The sequence below is a fragment of the Diachasmimorpha longicaudata genome, chromosome 4, assembly GCF_034640455.1.
Source record: "Diachasmimorpha longicaudata isolate KC_UGA_2023 chromosome 4, iyDiaLong2, whole genome shotgun sequence".
Taxonomy (NCBI): domain Eukaryota; kingdom Metazoa; phylum Arthropoda; class Insecta; order Hymenoptera; family Braconidae; genus Diachasmimorpha; species Diachasmimorpha longicaudata.
Window position 1 is genome coordinate 9,942,875 of NC_087228.1, and position 24,107 is coordinate 9,966,981.

At 38.9% G+C, this 24,107-nt stretch overlaps 5 protein-coding genes across 6 annotated transcripts; 3 read left to right on the forward strand and 2 right to left on the reverse strand.

Moving 5' to 3' along the window:
- The first annotated feature begins 503 nt into the window (after positions 1-503).
- LOC135161725 (phosphatidylinositol 4,5-bisphosphate 3-kinase catalytic subunit delta isoform) lies at positions 504-12,058 on the forward strand. The gene is made up of 4 exons (XM_064119573.1): positions 504-1,391; positions 2,071-2,529; positions 6,418-8,910; positions 8,989-12,058. The coding sequence occupies exons 1-4, from the start codon at positions 1,248-1,250 to the stop codon at positions 9,118-9,120; spliced, it is 3,228 nt and encodes a 1,075-aa protein (XP_063975643.1). The 5' UTR covers positions 504-1,247; the 3' UTR covers positions 9,121-12,058.
- LOC135161730 (protein Spindly) lies at positions 3,745-6,355 on the reverse strand. Its single transcript, XM_064119577.1, has 3 exons — positions 5,680-6,355; positions 5,148-5,560; positions 3,745-5,069 (listed from the first exon to the last, which is right to left on the reverse strand). The coding sequence occupies exons 1-3, from the start codon at positions 5,943-5,945 to the stop codon at positions 3,886-3,888; spliced, it is 1,863 nt and encodes a 620-aa protein (XP_063975647.1). The 5' UTR covers positions 5,946-6,355; the 3' UTR covers positions 3,745-3,885.
- Positions 12,059-12,208: 150 nt separating the features above from the next.
- On the forward strand, positions 12,209-16,882 carry LOC135161727 (proto-oncogene c-Rel-like). The gene is made up of 5 exons (XM_064119575.1): positions 12,209-13,207; positions 13,321-13,514; positions 14,130-14,714; positions 15,019-16,042; positions 16,211-16,882. The coding sequence occupies exons 2-5, from the start codon at positions 13,365-13,367 to the stop codon at positions 16,426-16,428; spliced, it is 1,977 nt and encodes a 658-aa protein (XP_063975645.1). The 5' UTR covers positions 12,209-13,207; positions 13,321-13,364; the 3' UTR covers positions 16,429-16,882.
- Positions 16,883-17,024: 142 nt separating this feature from the next.
- On the forward strand, positions 17,025-20,686 carry LOC135161726 (centromere/kinetochore protein zw10 homolog). The gene is made up of 6 exons (XM_064119574.1): positions 17,025-17,238; positions 17,294-17,496; positions 17,588-18,413; positions 18,513-19,295; positions 19,364-19,497; positions 19,718-20,686. Exons 1-6 carry the CDS (start codon positions 17,199-17,201, stop codon positions 19,931-19,933), a joined length of 2,202 nt encoding a protein of 733 aa, XP_063975644.1. The 5' UTR covers positions 17,025-17,198; the 3' UTR covers positions 19,934-20,686.
- LOC135161733 (RNA-binding protein Rsf1-like) lies at positions 20,148-24,039 on the reverse strand. 2 transcript variants are annotated; one of them, XM_064119583.1, is made up of 3 exons: positions 23,823-24,039; positions 21,988-22,590; positions 20,148-21,396 (listed from the first exon to the last, which is right to left on the reverse strand). In XM_064119583.1, exons 2-3 carry the CDS (start codon positions 22,563-22,565, stop codon positions 21,369-21,371), a joined length of 606 nt encoding a protein of 201 aa, XP_063975653.1. In that variant the 5' UTR covers positions 22,566-22,590; positions 23,823-24,039; the 3' UTR covers positions 20,148-21,368. The 2 variants fall into 2 exon arrangements, with proteins under 2 accessions (XP_063975653.1, XP_063975652.1); XM_064119582.1 differs by having other exon boundaries at positions 21,988-22,599; positions 23,823-24,038.
- Positions 24,040-24,107: the final 68 nt, after the last annotated feature.

The window sequence follows — 24,107 nt, forward strand, 5'->3', positions numbered from 1 at the left end:
CGCAAACCATGTTTCATAAAAATCATACGAAAAGGGGCGGTCTGTTATTAGATTTCCTCTGGTTTCAACCCTTTTTTCGTATGTCCTTTTAGCCGCTATTGTAGAATTCTTAAATCAATTACGTGAGATATAGGAGAACGCAGATTTTTAATTTCCAGCAATCGTAGCCGGGGATTTCAAATGCGGGTCTCTGATTGGCGGAACCTTGACGCTTCCAGATGCCCTAAACTGGAAGAATTCTCACTCTCCAACTCGCAGATTTCACTTGATAACAGGACAATCGATGATAGGGTATAATTAAAGGATTTTTGGTGGATCTCACTGTGAGGAATTTCAACTCTGATCGCTGAATCCTTTTCACCTTTGTCCAAAGCACCAACACGTCGAATAAAAGGAAATCTGCATTACTTGCAGTCAGTGAAAAACTCCCACTGTAGAATGGCGCTTCAAACCTAACCTCCGGGGCTTTCGTCACAAGCTTATTCCACGCATATCGACAGAAAACCCCCACTCTAAAGTTTTGCATTAAAAAACAGCCATACTCTCGCTCACATACACCCTCCCTAGAGTCGCCAAACACGAAACAAATAATGGCTGACCCGTGTGTCGTTATTGCGTGCAGTTATCGAAGATTATATTTGCATCGTAATCTCGAGTGACGTTCTATCCCGTGTGCGTCAGGTACATCATTATTTTTTCCTCGTGCATAAACCTCGATAAAAACAAAATACCTCCGTACTCTGTCTGGGACGTGTGTTTTTCCCACTGTTTTTGTCAAGTAGAGGGAAAAAAGGGAAAGGAGGAGAAAAGCATTTTTTTTCCTCAAGAGGTGCCCCTCGGTCACACAACGAAGAAAAATCCATTGTCCGGTGATAATTGCCGCCGGTTCGTCGGACTGTCGTGCATTTAACCAAGTCAACAGTGTTATCTTGACTCTTGAGGATCAATCAACCTTGGCGTTCATAATCGTGGGAAAATACTTTACAACACACTTTGACATTGTGAATCCCCTCTCCATCCTTGTTTGTTGCATACGGTGAAGATGATGTTTCATCCCACTAGTGTGACAATAAACAATGCACAGAGACGACAGCATACGCAAGTTGAGACAAGACGTGCGTACCACACATTGGGCTGGTGTTCTTGCGATTGTCAGTGATGTTGGAAATCTGACTCATTCATGATAGGATTTATCGCAGTATTTTTTAGTCGTTGTCAAGTGATTTAGAAAAGCTTAATCATCAATCATGGTGCACATACCGAGCGCTTATACCTATGATTTTTGGGCTAAGACACCCACTGAAATCGTGGAGTTGACGTGTCTTATGCCAAATGGTGTTGTCATACCACTCGAGACCAATCGGAACACAACTCTTGCGGAAATCAAAGAGGTAAACACCTTGTTACGTTATTATTTGTTATACATAATGTGTTTACGTGATTCATTTTCGAGGACTTTCCTTGTTGACACATATTTCTGCCGATTAATGATAACGTACTAATTTAGAAGGGAGATTTCTCGGGAAAATAGTTTTTCCGTTTATTTTTATGTTTAAAAAATAGGAGATTTTTCCCTTTGCTATTAATAAATACAAGATCAATTGGACGATGCATATTTTCCAAACTCAATAATCCTAATCCGTTTACGTTTTCTTTATCAGGTTTATTTTTTATCGTAAAAACGTTCGCAAAACAGCTGAGTAACGACGAGTTTGCTTGAAAAAACCGATTTGTACTCTGAAGATCCAAAATTGATGTTTTTGATTCCAGCAATTTTTTTCCTACATCTATTTTTATTATATGTATATCAAGACATTTATCAGAAAGCCTTGGGGATGCGTTACTTTCACTTCCTCGAAGGGTTCTTGCAGTATATTTGCTAGTGCAAAGCAGGCAACGATTTTTTCCCGGAAACTTTTATAACTCTCCAATTTCTCCATAAGGAAAGTCCTCGTGAGGATACATGAATTTTTCTCAGAAGTAGAAAAATAAAAACATACTTTTGAAATTACTTGAGTATGCCCAAGCATTGATATTTGCAAAAATCCTCAATGTAATTTATTATTACAGGAATTATGGGATGAAGCGAGTAAGTATCCGCTTCATGGTACCCTCCGGGATGCCCCATCGTACCTATTCTCCTGCATAAACTCAAATGCCGAGCCCGAAGAGCTACGAGATGAGACTCGTCGTCTTTGTGACATAAAACCTTTCTGCTCTGTACTCAAAGTGATCGAGCGTGAGGGAGTCAAGGGAGACAGAAATCTGGATTCCCAGATTGGTCTGTTGATTGGCAAGGGTCTCCACGAGTTTGTAGCCCTAAAGAACTCGGAGGTCAATGACTTCAGGTGGAAAATGAGACTGCTGGGGGATGAAATTGCTCTCGCAAGGCAAAAGCAACAGTGGGAGGAGAAAGTCCACTATCAGTATCCTTCGAGGCTCGCTCGAACTCCTGCCATCCCCAAGAACATCGAATCCAGATTAAAGGATGGGAATATTGTACTCGTTACCAAGTTTGAGAATACAGAGGTGAGTAGTTACATTATAAAATTATGGATCGGATGACTCTGTCAGGAGATTTTTTTTGGTTGAAATTTTTCGGGGAGAATCCTACTTTACTGCATGCTCCCTGTCGACTTCTTGTAGAGGAGGTATATGAGAGGGCTTTACAAAAGGATATTCTTACAGTTAAAGAAATTTATAACAAGAAACTCTGTCATATCGTCTTCTGAAATGATTCATGACGATAAAACTGCGTATAACAACACGAGGGAAAAACTAATTCAATCATCATTCTTGAAGATGAATTCAATCCTCAGAAATATCGTAAAATTTATAGTGAACGTCATTGTATTCAAATGACAAGTGAATTGGTGGCGTCAAGAGACTTTTTCAAAGCAATTCTCGGCGAATCGTTCCCAACATTATCCTTTCAGTTGATTCATCATGGGTAGAGTTTCGTTTTTTTGCCATTACATTTTACCACTTCACTAACATTATCGTCTTTGATGACAAGGAAGTTGCATAGAAATAAATTAATCATAATTTTTTCATGTGAGGACACCAACGGTTTGTCTATTTTAAAAATGTCTTGAAGAGGAAGTGGATTCGTTAAATAACCAAAGTGAATAGTCATACTTAAACTTTGTTGTCCTTGTCCTTGAAAAATATTATCACTAACTTTGCTCCACGTATATTTATTTGGAAAAGGAGGAAGTGGGAAGAGGGAGGATTTAATTTTTTTAAATTGACATTGCGTGGTCGACGGTGGACGAAGATTCCAAGAATCACAAACACTCGATGTCCTCGTGCTCGCTTGGTTTTTGCTAGTCACCATAACAATTTTTGTTGTTTGCTTAAGTAGGAGGTGCAAAAAATACTCTGAAGTTTTAGATCAGAAAAAACAAATTATAGCTGAAGACTAGAAAATATTATGCGGTTTGACTAATTTCTGGTTGTTCAACAGTAAAACTGGGAACAAATACAGCGCGTTTAATATAACGTGGCAATTACTTGTGCTGCGAATCTTACGATGTTCTGCGCACTGAAAAAACACTGAGTTACATCGTATGAAATTAAATTCACATTGCAACCGGTTGGTTAAAATAAATCAAGTTGCTAACTTTTCCGGTACGATTCTCGATTACTATATTCATACACTAATTTTTAATGTTATATTCTCTTCGTATAACGTTAGATTATTCACAGGGAATGGAAGGGCTAACAATGCAATAGTTATCATGATCAACATGCAAATATTTATTATATTATATAAAACATTCTACAAAAATTAAAAAATCATCCTTAACGAGACAGTATCTCTATTCAAGAAAGTTTAACGTCTGCAAGACGGGGAAAGATTCAATAACGATCCAAGAAGCATCTTCAAGGCTTTTTTGGTTTGTTTGACACAAAAACTATCGGATACTTCGGGGTGACTTGTCTTTTCAGGGTTCTTGGGGGTGGATCCACAGTATCATCAGTAAATTTCAGCGTCTTCTTCTCATTCTTAATCTCATTCCCAGAGCCCCCTACCGATGAATGACCCTGAGCAAATGCAGATTTCAATTTGGGAACGTTTTTATTCTCATTTTTATCAACCATGTTTTCTTTATTCGATTCATCAACTTGTTCTTCCTTAAATACCACGTTGGGAACTCTGTATTCAGTTTCTCCAGAGATTCCCACTCCTTTTATTTCCTTTTTGCCATCTTTCTTCGACTTTTCCTCAGTCCCGTGGCTCGACATCACTGGGGCATCTCCTTGGAAAGCAATTCTTCCGTCTCTTCCACTTCGAGCCCCTGATTCTCTGTTGACAACAGAACCATCCAAACTTGTGTCTCCAAAGATTTCGTTGGAGCTATCGAACATGGAGTTATCGCTGGAAGAAGACATCTTTCCTGATGAACTTGGCACATTCATCAATTGCTCGAGTGTTATTAGACTTTCCTCGACGACTTCAGGGGGGAGTTTAGTCATTTCAAGAGTCTCCTCTAGGTCTGATTGTTTGTCAACAGTCGGCTGGAGAATCTCCATCACCTCGGTCCTAGCGGACTCAGGATTAGCTTCCAGATGACACTTGATGGCCATCAACTGTGCATCACTGGACATGGCCTTGCAGCGCCAGTATCTCAGCTGTCGACTCAGCTTGTGCTTCATCTCCTCCTCTAGGACTGCATGGATGGAAACATTCTCCAGTTTCAGCTCCAGTTCCTCGATCTCTTTTTTCTTCATGTCCAGCATCGATTGGAAGAAACTGAAGTTGAGGTCTGTGGTGCGCATCTGGCTTTCCATTTTGTTGGTCTTCTCTTTTTGGCTCTCTAACTTCTGCTCCAATTCTGATATCCTCTCCTTGTACTTGTCCATCAACTTGGTGTCTCGATAGTGAGAGTCTATTTTGTCATCTTCCCATTTACGAATCAGGGCCGATTTATCGGCCTTCAACGAGCGAATCTCTGCATCTTTAATGCTCACCACGCGTTTTGCTTCATTGTAACCTTGTCTTATTGTTAACATCTGGTTTAGCATCTTCTTGCGGCGATCTTCCACTTCAGCGAAGAGAGAATTACCTGGGGACCAGAACAGTCCATAAACATACCTCTAAAACTAAGCTGTAAATGCGTTTTGTCCTAGAATTATTTAATTACCTTTGGATGATTCACTCGCTGGTTTCTCCTTAACCTCAGCTAGCTCCAGTTTCAATGCCATCAGCTCGTCCCGAGTATTTTCCAACTGCTGATTTTTCTCAGATAGCTCCTGTCTTGTTTCTCTCAAGATTTCTCTGAGCTCTGAATTGTCATTTTTGACCTCTTGGAGGGAACCCTGCAACTGTTGGATTTCATAATCCCTCTGGAGAAGTTCAGAGGCTAGCTCTGACAGTTCCTCCTTCAGGGCAGAGTCGTCCTCGACTACCACTGGGGCCTCATTCTTCAGCGACTGCAATTTTTTATTCAGATCCTGCAATCTTATCTGTAATAGCTCAATTTTTTCAGTTTTTGAAATATTTTCTTCGGTTATCTCCGAGAGACGAGAGAATAAATCGTTTTTTTCTTCGGTGTGTCTGAAAAAAAAAAAACATTTTAAAGACGACAAGAACAATATTCTTGGGTCCATTGTCGCTTTTTATTCAGGAAATGACGGATTTAAAGAAAGGCTTAGCTTCTGACCATCATTACTTACTTCTCCTCGAGATCCTGAATCTTTTTGTCATTGATTTTATGGAGTTCTTCAACTGTATTCTCCAGAACCTCCTGAATCTCACGCATCTCCTGTTGCATTGTGGCACTGACTTCGAGTTTACATTGGAGTGAATATTTTTCTTGTCTAAACTGCTCGTTAATTCTTATTAGTTTTGACATGTGAGACTTCCAAGCATCGAAGTCAGTTCCCAACTCTGTTTCCAGTTTGGACAAATCCTCACTGCTCTCGTTAGCTGAGTTAGACATCTTTTTTGGGGTTATAGTGCCTTCGAGCTTTATTTTAAACTTCACTATTGATGCTAACTGGAATTATTTTTTATCTGAGAAAGGCAGAATGACTTTTAAAAAATTAATATCCATTGAAGACTTTCATTGTCGACAAATTTCGAAAAGAAAGAGATTGAAATGTACAGGACTGTAACGGTTGTTCGAATCGAACTAGACGCTTTCATTTGGAATTCAAATGGGGCTGGATTGTTTACGTTCTCCAGTCGGTGAAACAGATTCTGCCAATAGCTCGACGACCAGAGATTATAGGGGAGATTGTTGACGCTTCTAGAGTGGCTTCAAACGCAAAATTTCGTAGCGGTGGCGCATGAACGACGATGGTGAACGTGCCTGTTGGTAAAACATTACCACCAGGCACCCGCCAAATTGCCCTAGCCCAACAATGCGTAATTTAAATATCATATGGAACGAATCAAATTTTCTTTTGCAGGTGACATTTACTTTTCAAATATCTCACGATACAACCCCTTATCAACTGATCGTCCTGATCCTGAATAAGCGCGCAAGCAGACAGATATCTCGCGGTGAGAGAGAAGTTGCGACTGACTTCATCCTAAAAGTCTGCGGTCAAGAAGAGTATTTAATCGGTGATTATCCACTGATACAATTCAGCTACATCCAAGACTGTCTCGCTCGTGATGTCACGCCAACACTAGTGACGATGGGTATGGAGAGTGTAGTTGTCCATCATGACAATCTCTTTGAGAATCCCGATTTGGATAGTTTGAAACGACCCAGACCCACATTTTCTACTTTGACATTGAGAAAAAAGGGAAAACACATTTCGGCTTGGAAAATCGACGATCATTTCGTGTTCGATGTTAATGGAATATCGAAACTCAATTGCGATGCTGCACATCGTGTTGTTGAAGTTGGATTACAAGCCGGTCTGTTCCAAGGTGGTAAATCCCTGTGCGAGAGTCAGAAAACCAAAGAAATAGTCGTCAATTTAGACGGTAGTTGTAACTGGGAGGAAACTCTCAGATTCGACATTAAAGTTAGAGACATACCACGCAACGCACGTTTATGTTTTGTACTTTACGAATTGAGTAAGACTGCCAAGGGCCTCAAAAGTCGACGAGTGCTCAAAGATTCCAAACAAGACTATTTTATAAATCCACTGTGTTGGGCAAATACAACAGTTTACGACTTCAAATCACAGCTTAAAACCGGCGCAATGACACTCTATACGTGGACTGATGTAGAGGACATGCAGAATGATGATCTACTACATCCCTTGGCCACCGTCGTTTCCAACCCTGATATTGATCGTGCTGCTGCACTAATGCTAACATTTCCCAATTATGGAAAAGATAAGTCTGTGCTCTATCCAACACCCGAAAAAGTTGTGGAGTATGCAGCAAAGTTTCGGGAATCTTCAGAGGAACGTATCATAGCAGAGGAGCCCAACCAAGACTCTGAGGCCAATAAATTGCAGCATCTGGAGTTGCTGAAAAGTCTTGCAGACAGAGATCCTCTTCACGAACTTCACGAGCAAGAACGTAAGACTATGTGGGCTCTCAGACGTCACTGTCTCCACGAGATCCCCACGTTATTGGCCAAACTGTTACATTGTGTTGAGTGGAATGACCACAGAGAAGTGGCAGAGGCAACAGCTCTCGTCCACCAGTGGCCGAAACTTCCAGTGGAGCGTGCCCTGGAACTCCTGGATTACGCCTACGCTGACGGATCAGTGCGTTCCTTCGCTGTTCGTTGCCTGAAAGACGTAACTGACGACGACCTAAGTCTCTTCCTCCTTCAACTGGTCCAAGCCTTAAAGCACGAGAACTACCTCTCCTGCGACTTGACCGAATTCCTGCTTCGAAGGGCCCTGAATAATCAACGAATAGGACACTTCCTCTTCTGGCATCTGCGATCCGAAATGCATGTGGGTTCAGTCTCAGTGAGATTTGGATTGATTCTGGAGGCCTACTGCAGGGGTAGTCAGCAGCACATGAGGATTCTCTTCAAGCAGATGGAGTGTCTAGACAAATTGAGGACAGCCTCTGAACAGGTCAAAGGGAAGAAAGATAGAAAAGCAGCGCTCCAGGGTTTTCAGGATTACATCCAAGAGCCTCACTGCCAGGAGGCTCTCTCCAATGTACTCAACCCTTTGGACCCTAGCTTTAGATGGAAGAGAGTGAAAATCGACAAGTGCAGAGTGATGGACAGCAAAATGAGACCATTGTGGCTGGTCTTCGAAAACGATGATCCCTTTGGAGAAGATATCTATCTCATCATGAAACATGGAGATGACCTGAGACAGGACATGTTGACCCTCCAAATGCTCAGAATAATGGATAAACTTTGGAAACGTGAGGGATTGGATTTCAGGATGAATCCTTATCGATGCATCTCTACTGAGAACAGAGTGGGGATGATTCAGGTAGTTCTGAATGCTGAAACAATAGCCAATATTCAGAAGGAGAAGGGAATGTTCTCGGCGACTGCTGCCTTCAGACGGGGATCTCTTCTCGCTTGGCTAAAGGATCATAATCATACTGAGGCAACGCTCAATAAAGCTATTGAAGAGTTCACCCTGAGCTGTGCTGGATACTGTGTGGCCACGTATGTCCTTGGCATCGCTGATCGACACTCCGATAATATCATGGTGAAGAAGACTGGACAACTGTTTCATGTCGATTTTGGACATATTCTTGGCCATTTCAAGGAAAAATTTGGCTTCAGACGTGAACGCGTACCGTTTGTGATGACTAATGACTTTGTTCATGTTATTAATAAGGGGCAGACGAAAAAAGGACAGGCAGTGGAGTTTCAAATATTCCAGAATTATTGTGAGAAGGCGTTCTTGATTCTGCGGAGACACGGCGGACTGATTCTTTCACTTTTTGCTATGATGATATCAACCGGCCTTCCGGAATTGTCGTCTGAGAAGGATCTCAATTACTTGCGTGATACTTTGGTGAGTTTCTTTCATTACTTAGAAATAATCTGCACAACTTTTCAATCATTAAAGTTCTCTCTACTTTCAATGCTCCAGGTGCTTGAAATGTCGGAGAGTGAGGCCCAGAAGCATTTTAGGAATAAATTCGACGAGGCCCTGTGCAATTCCTGGAAGACCTCGTTAAATTGGGCTTCACACAATATGGCAAAGAATAATAAAACGACATAAGAATAATTAGTAAACAAAAAAGAAATAACGTGGTAAGACTGCAAGTGCTCAGAAATTACTAGGATTATACGACTGAGAGTGTGAGGATTCGAAAGTGATGGAATTTGTGATGGAACATTGTGAGGAACTTTTTTTTACTTTTTGGTTGTTGAAGAAATTCTAAAATTAAGATGGATTCAGAAATGTGATAATTGAAAGCAATATGTACTCACATTCACTTCTTCAAAGGAAAAAAAATACCTAGACATACATTTTGTAAAATAGTTAAAACTAATAATGAAATTTTGCATGAGGCTCTGCTTGAAAATATCATACATAACTTGAGGCATTAATAATTTCAAATTGGATGAGGAAGAGTCTTAACGCTTTGTAAATTTGCTGATTTATTCAGATCTTCTTTTCAATTAAAAGAGGAACTGAGAGATACAGTACAATAAAGCATAGGCATCAATTCCAATATCCATTGAATAGACCAGTGCCAAGAAAACGAATATATACAATCATTGAATAATATTGCTCCAATTAATGGGTCAGTATTGTCCACATAATCAGGCATGCAATTGCTGCTATCTGCATAGTAAAATGAACAGTGACCGTGCACAGTAACAGCACCTGATTATTTTGGTTCAAATAATATTTGTCTAATAATACAATTCGTTCGAAGAGTGCTTGGTCGAGTTTTTATCAAATAACACAGAAATAAATATAAATACAAACAAAACACAACAGAAATAGACAGCAGATGATGAGATTAACAAAGTGGTAGGTCATTGAAAGAAAGACGTCAGAAATCCACATCAGCATTGGTTATTCGGACTATTGGTATTCACAAAGATCCGAATGGTCTTCTATTCCATAGACGAATCAGTGAATAGATTAATCATGTCAACTGTGAATTTTTTTATGATTATTTTTCCCACCCAAATTTCAGCCAATAGAATTGCACCATTTGTTGATATTTTGTATAGCCTACCTCGAATATCAGCGATTATTTTTCCCATCCAAATCTTGGCCAATAGGATTGCACCATTCGACGTTATTTTGTATAGTCAACACGGTATTTCAGCGGATATTCTTGAAAATTACACTGGAAATTTTGCATGTTGATATATATAAAAAAAAACAAATGTTGAAGTAACCCTCAATTGTATCTGACAGATTAAATGGCAATTCGTTGAAAATTATGTCTCATGGTGCAATTCTATCGGCCAAGATTTGGATGCAAAAAATAATCCCCCGAATACCACTCGAACTTCGAAATTATCTGATATTTCCCTCAAGGTTCCCTACAAATAAATAAGCTTGTCAAGTTTTCCAGAAAAATCACTCGCGCTTCGCGCTCGTGATTTTTAGACTGGAAAACTTGACACGTTCATTTGTTTGCAACGAACCTATCGGGAAATATCCGATAATTTCGGAGCTCTTGTGGTATTATATGCGATAATTTTTTGAATATTTTGGTAAACAAACGACACCTAACCAAATAAACCTCTTTTCATGTCATGGCACAATTCTCTTGGCCGAAATTTGGATAGGAAAAATAATCCCCTGAATACCACTCGAGCTTCAAAATTATAGAATATTTCCCTCTAGGTTCCCTGCATACAAATGAAGTCGTCAAGTTTTTCAGGAAAAATCACTCGTGCTTCGCACTCGTGATTTTTTAGCCTGAAAAACTTGACTCCTTCATTTGTTTGCAACGAATCTATCGGGAAATATTCGATAATTTTGAACCACTTGTGGTATTATATGTGATAAAAATTTTGATGCGGGGGAGTGTCATTGGACAAATATATAATAGACCAAGAATAACAGGACAAGTTACACAGGACTCATTGGGTGATCACGGTTGTGTCCGCTTGGTTCACTTGTTGATTCTTTTATCTCTATAACTAGATTAAATCTGATCGCGAATCACGCTTTCGAGACTGATACTCTGAATTTTATTGAATATAGATTAATCTAAAAAAGATTATTTCTCTCGTTTCCATAGAATTTAATGAGCAATTGAGTGGAGAAGAGGTAAGATGAGATCCTTTTGGAGAAATGTCTCATTTCAATTGAGATTTTATGTGCCTCATTTCATCTCTTCATCGCTTAATCAAAAGTGTGCTAAACTATTTGAATTCATGGAATCGATGAATTTCCTGCGGGTGTTATTTTCACAGAAAAGCGAGGAAATAAATAATTAGTAAAGTATAGTTAGACACAAGTGGAGTAAATCGAGAGTGTGAGAAATGTTATGCGATTCATTGTCAATCTGTTTATCTTTAGTTGATCAATTTGTTTTTTTGGTTGTTCTTCAAAATTTTTTTTCTTTACATATTGACTGAAAATTGTACAGATGTGATTGATTTTTGGAAGTACGCAGATTATGGGATCATAATTTCTTTAGCTTTGGTCACAATGCAACCATCGCAATGCAATCGATAATACAAACAAGTACATATTAACACTATAATTACTATTAACTCTGAATTAGTAGCGCTGTCATGATCGTCTACTGTCACATTATCATCATTACTATTTAATATTCATTGATTAAAGCAAAAATGTACTATTTAATTGATCAAGTTCAGTAGCAAGTTTTCCTATAGGAAATATTGAATAATTTTTTTTTTGTTTCTGCAAGTCACACCTGTAAAATCGCTCACATTTTTCAATATAGTTTCATTTGTTGAAAGAGGGGGAAGTTACGTTCGTCCATCGAATTTAATTTCGTCCATCCGCTTATGTACGAATATTTGCGGTATTAGTTTAATTTGTTGAGGTACAGTAGGGTTAATTGATGATTTGACGCAATCGTTAGATTTGAATTTTTTGGAGGGAGAGGAGTAGGATGACGTATGTTTAGAGGGACAATTTCAAGCTTTCAATAAATCATTTTTTTGTTTATACTTGTAAAAAGTGAATAGTAATAAAAATCATTCAATCACGACATGCCAGTTGTCACTACCAACACCCATTCAACTATACTTCATAGCTATCCAATGCCAACATGTAGTTTTGCCAACAAACAAACTTAAATAAAATCAAATAATCATAGTTCCTTCCTGCCTCGTTTTTAGTGCGACTAAATGACTCTCGTGTTTCCAGCTGTGAATGACAGTAATTTCTTTTCCACCGCCCGGCCCAACTCTTGGATGTAAATACTAACAGTAGCACATCTTTCTCCTGCCAACTCCTAACTGACAAATATAAGAATATTTTCATCCTCACCCAGACAGCATTATCTGGATCAGTGTGCCTCAGGGGATAATAAAGGATTACTTAGTGCTTCTAATAGCGGATTAGGGCTCACTTCTTCGTCGCCGACTCAGCAATCGAAAATCATGAAACTAAGTTGACAGACGCTCGACACTGGATACCTATAAGTCTAGGTTTTTCATTCATGCACAGTTTGACACGCACAGTGGTGGGAAAATATTGTTTCATTGCAGTTTTACTCCTTTTCTTCTGCTAAGAATTTCACAGAGTACTCCATTGATTCTTCTAACATCACACGAAGAGGTCAAATCGGCTAAAATTACTCAACCGTTTAGCAATATAATTAATGTAAATTTTCTAAGCCTTAACATAGTTAAGCTTTGACTTTTCCTATAGTTTATTATCCGTCGGATATTTTAACAAAATCGGTCAAAGAATGACTAGAAATTTCGTAGAAATCCCAGAAAATTGACCAAGTTTTTCCAATTTTTTTTTGTGTGTACTGTACTGCTCAAGTTGAGTTTATTCATACTACTTTAATGCGCTATAGAGGGACGTATTACAAAGCCTCAGGTATCCAATTTTGCCCAAAGGTACTCAGGATTCATTTCTACGAAGAATGATTGTTCTAGAGGACGACAAGGGGAGGGGCACAGTGAATATTGCAGGTGCACATCACTGAGGGATGTTAAGGCAGGTACACACCTTACCGTAGATGGCAATTCAACCTGACCCTTACTGAGCCCACTCCGGTGAATAATAAGGAATCCTTTTAAATCCCCTTCGACCCACTACTCCCACCTTGTAATGAAAAGGTAGGGCCATGGGCCTAACTATCCAGTCAGAATTTACCTCGTCTTTAACACGTACACAAATGGAGGTAAAAATATTTTTGCACCGCTCAGTTGTTGAACTTCAGCCCCAGAAGATGTTACAGTGAAATTGTGTCAACAAGTTTTGAGGTTTCTATCAGTTTGAAAAATAATTTTACAGTGATATTGTGTCACCAAGGTCTGGATCACAATTAAGTTTGAAGAATGGATGCTAATGGGAAACCGTACATTCAAATACTGGAACAACCAGCCAGCAGAGAGTTTCGATTTCGTTATGAATGTGAACGGCGCTCACATGGAAGTATACCTGGAGTACATACCACCGTCGTGAAGAAAACCTATCCGAAGATCAGGGTAATTGATTTTATATTATTGATACTCATATATTCTTCGTAGAGATTTATCGATCCCTGAAACCATTGAATTTTATTTTTCTTTTAGAATGTTGTGCATTAAAAAAAATCACAAAATCTATCAAAATGTTGTTGATAATTGTGTTAGGTAGTGCGCCCATTCTATTCAAATGTCTCGGACCCTTACACCTCATTTAGTCATGGTCCTGTCGACATAGCTTACGAGTAGTTGTAGTTTTCGCCCATCTCGTTTGTTCGACGAAGGCGCCGGTAAGTCGCATGTCGTTTTGCAGCAGTGCCCGACTACTCGAGAGGTACTAACAGATAAGCGTAAGCTCTATGCACTCCTGATGGAGATGCACTTGCCTGTCATTGGAATGCCGATGTGTTTCACCAAAGTCGGCGAGAAATTCATTCCTCCTCACACCGACGACATTTTTCGATGAATCGAAAGACAAATATCACGCAAGGAACCCAAAGAATTATCTACCCTACTACTCTTGAGTAGAAAACCGATCGCATTTTCCAGTCATCTTGTTAGAATTTACTATGAATTATTTCTGTTTATGCTCGAATGCAATTTTTCTAGAGAATAAATTACATTTTAATTTCATAGGTGATGGGACTGACCACAAATGCCTACGTTATTGTCTCTTGTGTGACTAAAGAGCGGCCCTACAAAGTTCACCCTCATCGTCTCGTCAGTAGAGACAAAAGTTCGAATCATGGAGTTTATGCAACGATAGTGCGGCCCGACATCGACGAAGTTGAATTAAAAAATATAAGCATTCAATGTGTCAGGAAAAAAGACGTTCAAAAATCTCTCGATGAGAGGAAGCTCATTCGAGTGGATCCATTTGAACAAGGCTACGCTCATGCTGAGGATCCAGGATCCATTGATCTCAACGTAGTGCGATTGTGTTTTCAAGTCTACCTCTATGATCCCGTCACTGAGAAGTGCACAATTAAACTCACACCGGTTGTGTCTGATCCAATTTATGATAAGCAGACAGCCACGAATCTAAAAATATCTAAATTGAGTAGGAAGGCGGCTTCGGTCGCTGGAGGCACATTATTGACTATATTCGGATACAGAGTGGTAGAAGACGAGGTGAAAGTTCGTTTTTTCGAGGTAATAGGTGAACACCTCGTTTGGGAAACCTTACAGGATCCCATTCCAAGGGATAAGTACCAGGATCAGGTAAACTTTGTAATGGTTTCTTTGTAATGCTTTCCTAGAAGAAATCCAAATTTGTTCTGTAAAATATTTTCCATTGAACTTTTTTGTACAGGAAAAAACGTAGTCAAGCAAATTGCACACTCTAGACTGAGAAACGAATGATGTTGATTCCTACGTGGAATTCAATGAAGGCCCCGATCTTGATGTGATGCATGCTGAAGAACGTATTTTGCAGGCTGAGCGTAGCTCAAAGAATTAATATCTTAATACATTGATGCAGATTGACAAAAAAAAAGATTTTTCACATCCATTTATTCATTTTCAGACAAGGATTTCTGTCCTTATACCTCCCTACACCTGCGGAGACATCAAGAGTCCCATTCGCATCTTAATCCAACTCACAAAGCCCTCGACTGGAGAAGCTGGCAAAGCCGTTCCCTTCATATTTCTTCCTGTAGATTATGACACGGATGATGAAGAGACTGGAGTAGCTGATACTTCCTCGAAGAGGAAAAGGCCTGTCATTGATAGCTGTGACTCGTTGGAGGTCTCTAATATCCTACCACCATGTCCCATCGAACCCCCAAATCTGCCACCGTCTCCAGACACAACCAATCCAGACTCAACTGTGCCAAATGAAGAGATTGAACCATCCAAATGCCTGGACGATATCCCCCAGGAGAAACAATATGTATATTCCAACAAAACTTTAAATGCTGGAGGATTCGTGATGCCTTATCACAAGCGACCAAAGTATTACGAGCATCCACCGTTTCCAACGGCTCCACGTGTACCATATCATCCAACAATGTACCCCCCGCACTTTGGGAATTCTAATATGTATCCAATGAGTTTCAACAATCCGCAGTGCAACTGCCAGTACTATCCACCAATGCCATCGCATTGCAATTCAGTTCAATTATGTATGCCGCAGCCCTCTTCTTATATGGTTCAGTGTCCACATTTTGGGGGCAATTTACCTAGATTCAAGGACAGATGCCAAGTGCCTATCCATGACCAACGCAACAGAAACTCGCAACCTAAGCCAATCTTGACCAGTGAGCTTGGCCAGAGCATCGTAAAAGTGGATCTGAGAGAAGTTCAGCCGCCCATTAGGTTTGATGTCAATCCCAATGATCATCTCCACGCGATCGGAAATATAATGGACCTGGATATAGACAGATACATTGATTCTCTTTCTGGCACACTCAGTGATATTAAGCTGAATGATGAAGATGGTATCCTGGTAATCTGCGATAATCAACAAGATGGGCATGGGCAAGTGCAGCCCGGTTCTGACTCAATTGTAAAATGGAGTTCACACGAGATGAAATCATACAAAGATTATGGTGAGATTTCTACAGAATATTTTCCGATAAACAATTTCATAGGATCAGCTAAAAACTGAAAAGTTCTAAAACAATTCACGTGAATTCCTATGAAAGTGTTTCACGTATCCTTTAGTTATTTTTGTCAATTTTGATTTTCTAATTTCAATGTATTAATTAACCTTTTAGATTATAATACGAGGAACATGCTTCACAACAACCGAAACCGTATGGAGTACGACTTATTATCAAATGTTGAAATTGCAAATGAAAATAACGGTACGTCTCAGAAATCCCAAAATTCTCCAGAGCTAGAAAGACAAAACAACACCGAGGAGAATCTCTTACTGGTCTGCGACGATACGATAAACGAAATTTTAAAAATTTCGCAACAACAGAACTTATAGCGTAATAATGCATATAGAAACTTATGTCAACTGCCAACGAGTTATTTCTGACACTTATCTGACAAAGTTGTCCTCGAGTACTAGGCAATTTGTGATATTTTACTCTTTCTGATTGTGTAATGACGTATAGTATTGTAGTTATCCCTATAAATATACATATTGTTAATGATTTTCGCATGTACTATAGAAAGAGCTCACATATGAATAATACACTTTTTAATTCTTCGGTGTTCATCCATGTATCAAATTCTGCTCACATTTCTACAGAATTTTTATATTTTTTATATATTCTTTTAAAACAGTTAGACCTACATGTTAAATGTAGGTCAAGGTCGCCTGAATGGAGTTTTTTTGAAAATTTTATTTATATTAAATGTAGGTTATGATCACCGGTGGGCTTGCGAGTTTGATATGAATATAATTTTAAATAAAAATGCATTAATTGAAAAAAAAACCTTTTTTTTCTGGCCAGCGTCATGAGCAAAATTTAAATGATCATTATTAATTATCCACGGGGCTACAAACAATATCAATACGGGTACAATACTGTACTAGTAATGTACAATCATGTGCATTAGTTAGTTTTTCCATTTGTAACCCCCCCGCCGGCTAAGTACATTGGTGTGCGACAATTTAATTGAGACATAACCTCAATCCCTTGTAGTGGTGAACCGTCACCTGTAACGCTGTGTCAAAACACCGGTTCATTCTTACAAAAGCTAATGTTTTTCCACCGTTTTTTTGTATAATAATTAATTATAATAATAAAGATGAGTTCATCGTTGGTTGCTAAAGTGCTCCGCACAACAGGTGAGTCCGAATTCCTCAAAATCTACGAATGTACTGACCCCGCTACCGATTTCAGCTAAAATTGAAGCAGCAGATTTAAAAGACAAAATTAGTGAAATCCAGAAAGAGATAATCCTTCTGAAAACTGATGTGAATCAATTTATCGATGATAATTATGTGGATTTTCTTGCAAAAGTGGAGAAGGATACAATTTTGATCGAGAGGGCTGAAAACTTGGTAGATAATATGAAAGGATTGAAAAACAGGATTGAGGATCAGGTAAAATACTCTTGCCGTTGTGCCCCAGCAATTAGGAATAACTTTTTTGAAGTTCAACTTCATCAAGAACATATTTCCAAAACTTTTACAGATCAAAGTGGAGCTCTCGGGCTCTACCAAAGAATTAAAAAATCTATCTCAAGCCCTGGAAGCTTCCAACCTCAGTCTTAGTCTTTCCTCTCAACTTTTGGAATTGCACACCTCTCTGAAAACAGTAGATAAACTTCAACAAGAGAAACGTTACATGGAAGCTGCAAGAGTCTTCAAAAGAATGCAGAAAATCCTAAACAAACGGGAAGACAACGATCTCAAACTGTTGAATATATATCCGCCTATCAGGGACTGTTACTTCACCGCTTACAGCACGTTTTTATCAACCATCAAGGAGATATGGGAGCAGACGGTTTGCTGGAGTAATCCTCAAGACTCGGAGTCATCTTCGAAAAATGATAAAGACAATTCGATCAGTCTTAGAATTGATTGTCAACCAAAACAGATGCAGGACCTTGTGCAAGCCCTACATTATGTTGAAGAGTTCTGTCCCAGTCTACACTTGTTCTCCACAAAAATCCTCAAGCTGTTCATCATTCCTATCATCCACTATGACTGCTCGGTCTATGTTGCTGAGAAAACCGTCTTCAACGTGAATGTTTGGAATGAGAAGCAATCACCCACGTACAAGAGCACTCTTCACAACTTGAAGCTACTCTTTCAATTCTTGAATCAACATTTTCAATGCAGTGTTGAAGAGAAAACATTCATTGAACTTATCAGTGGGCAGTTGTTTGTGAAACTCAATGAGGAGTTGATCAAGAATTGTGTCTCGAAGACTATTCCAGATTCCAGTGCTGAGCTACAGAATTTTAAAGAGGTGGAGGAGAATGTGCAGGAGTTTGAAAATTACTTGGTCGAGATTGGTAAGTAGAACTCGGCTAATTTACATTGGGTTATTGTTATTGAAGCGGTTTTTAATTTGCATGTAATTCAGAAATCAATGTCATTCGTATCTTTCTTAGGATTCATTCCACCCCAGGAATTATTCCTCTCTCAATACATTAGCAATATCGATCATTTATACATCGATAAAAAGTGTCAAGGGCTGCTAAACACTGCCAGAGAAATAATGAAGAAAGATCTACACGACTCCTTCAAATACGAGCCCGAGATTCCGGAATCCCCATTATCCCAGGATAAACTGAATGACAATAACTCCAGTGAGGCAGTCATGGAGAGAAAGCTCAGCAAAAATACATTCCAATTGCCTGCATGTCAGATCAGCAAAAGTGCACGAGAAATTTTAGAGTTAGTGAAAAACATTTTGGACGAGGTGACGCGCAGTTCTGAGGCATGCTCAGTAAGGTTGTACTACACGAGCAGAAACATCTTCGAAATGTACGCAGGGGCTGTCCCAGAGTACCACAAGAAATTTCTAGAGACGATTCCCCAACAGGTCGCTTTATTTCACAATAACTGTATGTACTTTGCTCATCATCTGATGACACTGGGACACCAGTACCACGACAAAATGCCATCGCACTTGGAGAAGCATAATGTGACTTATGTGGATCTCACATTGAAATTACGTGCTGTTGGGGCTGAATATTTCATGAGTCACATGAAGTATCAGAGGAATATTATTACGGAAATTATTAGGGATTCTGGACTGTCTCAACTAGGGCAGAGTTCAAAACTACCTCCGGGTACAGAGAGAGCCCTACGACAGTGCGTACGTCAGCTAGAATTACTGAAAACAGTATGGTCAGAGGTCCTCCCAGTGAATACTTACTGCAAGGCCTTAGGTAAACTACCCCAATTATGTCCTTCCTAAATATTATTCTTCAATATATCTTTACTTCTTTTAATTCAGGATGCATCACCAATTCAATGATCGAAGACTTGGTACTGAAAGTGATAACAGTAGAAGACATTCCGGCAGCAGTGGCCACCGAGCTCGTGGCATTATTCAATATAATAGTGAAACGAGTACCAGCAATATTCCCAGTGAGTAAAGCATAAACAAATACTATTTTAATGTCATAACATTCTATAATTCCATAAGTTACCACCAGGCTAGTGTCACCGATAGATTTCAAATGAACAAAAAATTGAGGAATCAAATTAAAATGAAGACCCTTCAATTATCAAGAATCATTTTTATTATAAGAAGAATGAGTACAGAAAGCCAATACCTGTCTAAAAATTGATGTTTTTCACCTTTCAGGATCCTCATGCAATAAATCGTAACGTGAGCAAATGGCAGAAATTGTTGGAACTCATTAAAATACTAGAGGCATCACTGAGAGACATTCAGGATCGTTGGGCAGATGGCAAAGGACCCCTTGCTCATGAATTCACATCGACCCAGGTGAAGCAGTTGGTAAGAGCTCTCTTCCAGAATACTGAGAGAAGAGCAGCCCTCCTTGCTACCATCAAATAGCACTTGTTCATGTTTTTTTTTTACCTGTGAATGTATTTATCGTGTGATGTCATCAGGAAATAAAAAAATTATTGCACAATTGCGCTCGTAAAATAATCTTCTACTTCATCCTTTCAATTGGCCCATCAGGTTTTTAATCGTTTTAATTGGCTTTTGGCTGGATACGGCTGCTGTCAAGGGGGTCAGAAGAGATTTAGGTAGAGGCAGAGTGGCGTACGGTAATAATAATCGTAAATTATTTAATTATGTTCCAAATACCAAATTATCATTTTACATTGAATGTTCAAACATTGCAGATTGCTTATTCTCTGCCCTTAATTCAATTATAATCAGCCACCAAATAATTCATGTCCATAATTAATTTTTTTTCCCGAGAACTACTGTTGCTCTTAGCAACAATTATCAGATTTTTTGCATAACAACAAATTTTATCTTTCTGTTCTACGTTTTGTGGCTCTATAATAAATTGGAATTTTTATAATTCCAAATTTTATATTTTGATGGATCCGAGTAAAACAAGAAGATGGAACGACGTACATGTCATATAAAATCTAAAATAAAATTGTCCATTAACGATTTAGCGCAAGAGGAAGATGTGTCATTTCAGTAGCGGAGAGGTATTCATAACATAAACAGTTGATTCCTTAAATTTTATTCGACATCTACTGATGTTGACTAACTCGATCACAAGCATCCAGTGAGTAATTATCATATGAAGATTTTTTAAGTTTCCTGGGAAATTTCGAAATTTTTTTTCACGTCAACGAATGCTTTCCAGATGCAAATTTTATTCCATTGTGTGTAAATCCTTGTGAATTCATTGTAACAATGGGTGATAAGAAGAAAAAGTAAAAGATATTTTTTAAGGAAAGGCTTTCCCTCTCGTAATAAAAAAATTATTGAAATGTTTCCTTGATCAGTCATCAGATATAAATAAACATCAAAGAAAATATGGAAATCAACTCGTTCTGTTGCATTACCCTACTCCCCTACTGATTTATTATTACCATATTATCATTGAAATTACGCGTAACTACAAATAATCGCGACCGCTTTACTCATTATCAGTCTTAACTTCGCGATTGACTCATCAGAATAATCTTCGCATTCCCGATATACTTGAAAACAAATCTCACTAAATAGAATCCGAAAAAAAAAACAAATATAAAATGTGACAATTGATGAAAAGTTGGAGACCATGAATTTGAGAAACCGGTTCATGGAAAATAAACTATTATAAACGAAACATAAATTCATAGCACAATTGTTGTTTCGGTAATGGTTATTTTTTTCAATTATCATGTTTTCTTGTTTTACAGTAAAATTTCTTGTTATGTACACGTCGATGCGTAGATTGGACAGAGTACGTAGTTCGATGAGGCGGAAATAGCTGAATTGTCCCGCAGATTCTGATTGGCAACGTAGCGAAGTTTCTTTATGTGCATTCACGAAGATGACGATGACTGTGAACATTGAAGTGCAAAATAGTTTGACACACATTACATGTTTTCACTTGATCGTTTTGAAAATTTTTTTTTCCTATATCTGACTTATAGAATGTCTTTACTTAACAATTAACAGTCTTAAGTTTTCATTATCACAGAGAATTGCTGCGCATGCAGTTTTGGTCTTTGTTGTTGATATTCGTATGCTCATGATTCGTCAAAAATCCACTTTCTCGGACATGAATATCGTAGAGATTGTGACAGACATTAGACGTAGAGTCGTAGTTAATCAAATATATAGTGAAAAAATTTCCCAGTTTCGTTACTAGTCCATTAATCTCCGGAAGGAGTGGTTTTAAGAGAAAATGTCGAGGAACAGTCTCTAGGCATTTTCTTCTAAAAAAATTATTACCGAGATAATTCCATACTTAACAAGGTGGAAGAATCTAAAGAGTCGTGTCTTCATGACAACTACTGATACTCAATAATTCGAAGCGTTATGGCTGATCGAAGACCACCAGTGCAGATTATTTTCTCGAAATCAAAGCAATTTGCAGATAAAATTGTGTATTCATCTTTTATGTTTGTTTTTTTTGTCAATTATTGTACCTGCCACGTCCGGCCGGTGAACGACTTCGGTATCTCGATGTCCCCGAATCCTTTCCAGAGTAGTAGTTTGATCCAGAATTACCAGATGACGAGCCATAACCATCCTGTCCATAGGAATCACGCGATACGTAACCACTTGAGCTTCTCCCCGATGAATAGCTATCACCGTAGCGTCCCCTGCCTCTACCACCGCGTCCACCACTCTGATAACCGCCCCCTTGATCACCGTATCCACCGCTACCACGATAACCACCACCTCCACGTCCAAAACCCCTGCTACCACCCCTACTACCGCCCCTAAAACCACTTCCACCACTTCGGCTACCACCTCTGCCGCGTCCCCTCGATATCTCAACCCTCAATTTGGCACCCATTATCTCTGTACCATTCATATTGTTACAGGCTAATTCAGCCTCATCCAGAGATAAAAATTCGATGAATGCAAAACCCGGTGGATTGAATGCCACCCACACTTTGTTGAGTTTTCCGAATTTCTCGAATTCCATTTGTAGATCCTCCTTCTTTATAGTCTCGTTGAGACCACCTACGTACACCCTTGTGTATCCCTCGGGTGTCATCCTGAATCGTCGATTATTTTTCCTCCTGAAAAATCTGTAAGTCAGGGGCAATAGAGAAACTGTTTCAATTATTTCTACGTGAGACTAACGATTCAAGGGGCTGGGAATTTTTAATTACAGGAATTCCTTAGCGACGTGAAATTCCTGCTTCATTTATTGGGAAAAAATTGAGTGAAATAAGACTCATTCAAGGAATTATAAAAAATATTTACAGCGTCTAAAAATATGCTTTTCCAAAACTGAATTTACCTTCATGATTTTTGACATTCATGATATGAATGTTTCCTTCAATCTCTTCTCATATTCACTTCTTTCATCACAAGTTCTCAAGTAGGATTAAATATTTGGTAACGGGGGGAGGAGACAGGGAGATTGACTCTTTTCATTATTCCAAATGGACCCCAATTGCCCTGAAATTGTCAACTGGGAATTTTCCTCGTGGAATGTCTGGAACTCAGGGGATAAAGTCAGGAGAATACATCCATTGAATTTACTGGAAGATCCGTTTACTCTCTCCAATGGAATCATATGTCACTTTACTCTTCCTCGAGATAAAGTAAACATGCTAAGCAATTACTCAAGGATTTAATTAGACTACCGTGAATGAGATGAAGAACACCCAGTTTTCTATTTTAAATCTTGATTAGATTTAATTAGATGCAACAACTCAGTTTGCTACTACCGTCGAAATTCAAGATTAAAACACAAAATATCTGTATCCCAGAAGAGAAAATAGCACAGCGGTTCCAAAACCAATGGGAGCAATGGTGGAGTGGTGTGATAGAGCATAGTAGAGGAAAGTGGGCTAAAATGGAAACTTCAAGAAAATGTTCAACAATGACTGTGGAATAAAATACGAAAAATCGTTCCTGGATTTTAACAAACCATTTTTCCAACCAGAAAAGACTGATTTAACTTCTCTCAAAGCAGGATCCACTGGCTTATTCAATTTTTCCCCCGCGGTAAAAGTGTCCGTTTTACCCTACTCTTTCTCTCTCTCTCTCTCTCTCTCTGGAGATGAATCTGACGTTTTCGATAATGCGGAATTACCCTTAATTAAAAGCGGCTTGAAATAACTTCAAAGTAGCATACATATCTCCTTGAGAAGAAATACTCCGCGAAAGTTAGGTCTCGGGTTATGTTCTCCACAAATAATTTATTATATGCTAAATAGACTGGCTTCACCACATCACTTTCATCCGGACATCACCATCACTAGGATGCTACTGAATTTTTGGAGTACAAGTGAACACTTACGATTGCCGATGTTCTTCTTGTTGAAGAGGCTCTCCTAGTTATCGTCCCTCGTTTGCTTCAAGAAGCGAAGGTTAATTTTAATTATAATCAAAACGTACCGACAAATATGAATCAATAGGAAAGATTTGTGAGCCAGACCGGGGCTCACAGACTATGCCACAGATGCCGAGAGTCCGAAGCTTTGTCACCTCAAACCCAGACGCCGATGGGAACGTACTGTGGAGTGAAACGTACTGTACATGGTAGTCTCGGGAACGGGTTGAGCTTCCAGACAACTTCAGAGGG

What these genes read in the sequence shown, in the direction of transcription:
- LOC135161725 (XM_064119573.1), top strand. Translation starts at nt 1,248, where the DNA reads ATGGTGCACATACCGAGCGCTTATACCTATGATTTTTGGGCTAAGACA. An exon ending in CTCTTGCGGAAATCAAAGAG is followed by an intron (nt 1,392 to 2,070) that starts GTAAACACCTTG and finishes TTATTATTACAG; the next exon opens with GAATTATGGGATGAAGCGAG. An exon ending in ATTACTTGCGTGATACTTTG is followed by an intron (nt 8,911 to 8,988) that starts GTGAGTTTCTTT and finishes TCAATGCTCCAG; the next exon opens with GTGCTTGAAATGTCGGAGAG.
- LOC135161727 (XM_064119575.1), top strand. Translation starts at nt 13,365, where the DNA reads ATGGATGCTAATGGGAAACCGTACATTCAAATACTGGAACAACCAGCC. An exon ending in GGGATAAGTACCAGGATCAG is followed by an intron (nt 14,715 to 15,018) that starts GTAAACTTTGTA and finishes ATTCATTTTCAG; the next exon opens with ACAAGGATTTCTGTCCTTAT. An exon ending in GAAATCATACAAAGATTATG is followed by an intron (nt 16,043 to 16,210) that starts GTGAGATTTCTA and finishes TTAACCTTTTAG; the next exon opens with ATTATAATACGAGGAACATG.
- LOC135161733 (XM_064119583.1), bottom strand. Translation starts at nt 22,565, where the DNA reads ATGACACCCGAGGGATACACAAGGGTGTACGTAGGTGGTCTCAACGAG. An exon ending in TCACCGGCCGGACGTGGCAG is followed by an intron (nt 21,397 to 21,987) that starts GTACAATAATTG and finishes CAATGTTCACAG; the next exon opens with TCATCGTCATCTTCGTGAAT.
- LOC135161726 (XM_064119574.1), top strand. Translation starts at nt 17,199, where the DNA reads ATGAGTTCATCGTTGGTTGCTAAAGTGCTCCGCACAACAG. An exon ending in AAATTACTTGGTCGAGATTG is followed by an intron (nt 18,414 to 18,512) that starts GTAAGTAGAACT and finishes TATCTTTCTTAG; the next exon opens with GATTCATTCCACCCCAGGAA. An exon ending in TACTTACTGCAAGGCCTTAG is followed by an intron (nt 19,296 to 19,363) that starts GTAAACTACCCC and finishes CTTTTAATTCAG; the next exon opens with GATGCATCACCAATTCAATG.
- LOC135161730 (XM_064119577.1), bottom strand. Translation starts at nt 5,945, where the DNA reads ATGTCTAACTCAGCTAACGAGAGCAGTGAGGATTTGTCCAAACTGGAA. An exon ending in ATTCAGGATCTCGAGGAGAA is followed by an intron (nt 5,561 to 5,679) that starts GTAAGTAATGAT and finishes TTTTTTTTTCAG; the next exon opens with ACACACCGAAGAAAAAAACG. An exon ending in AGCGAGTGAATCATCCAAAG is followed by an intron (nt 5,070 to 5,147) that starts GTAATTAAATAA and finishes TCTGGTCCCCAG; the next exon opens with GTAATTCTCTCTTCGCTGAA.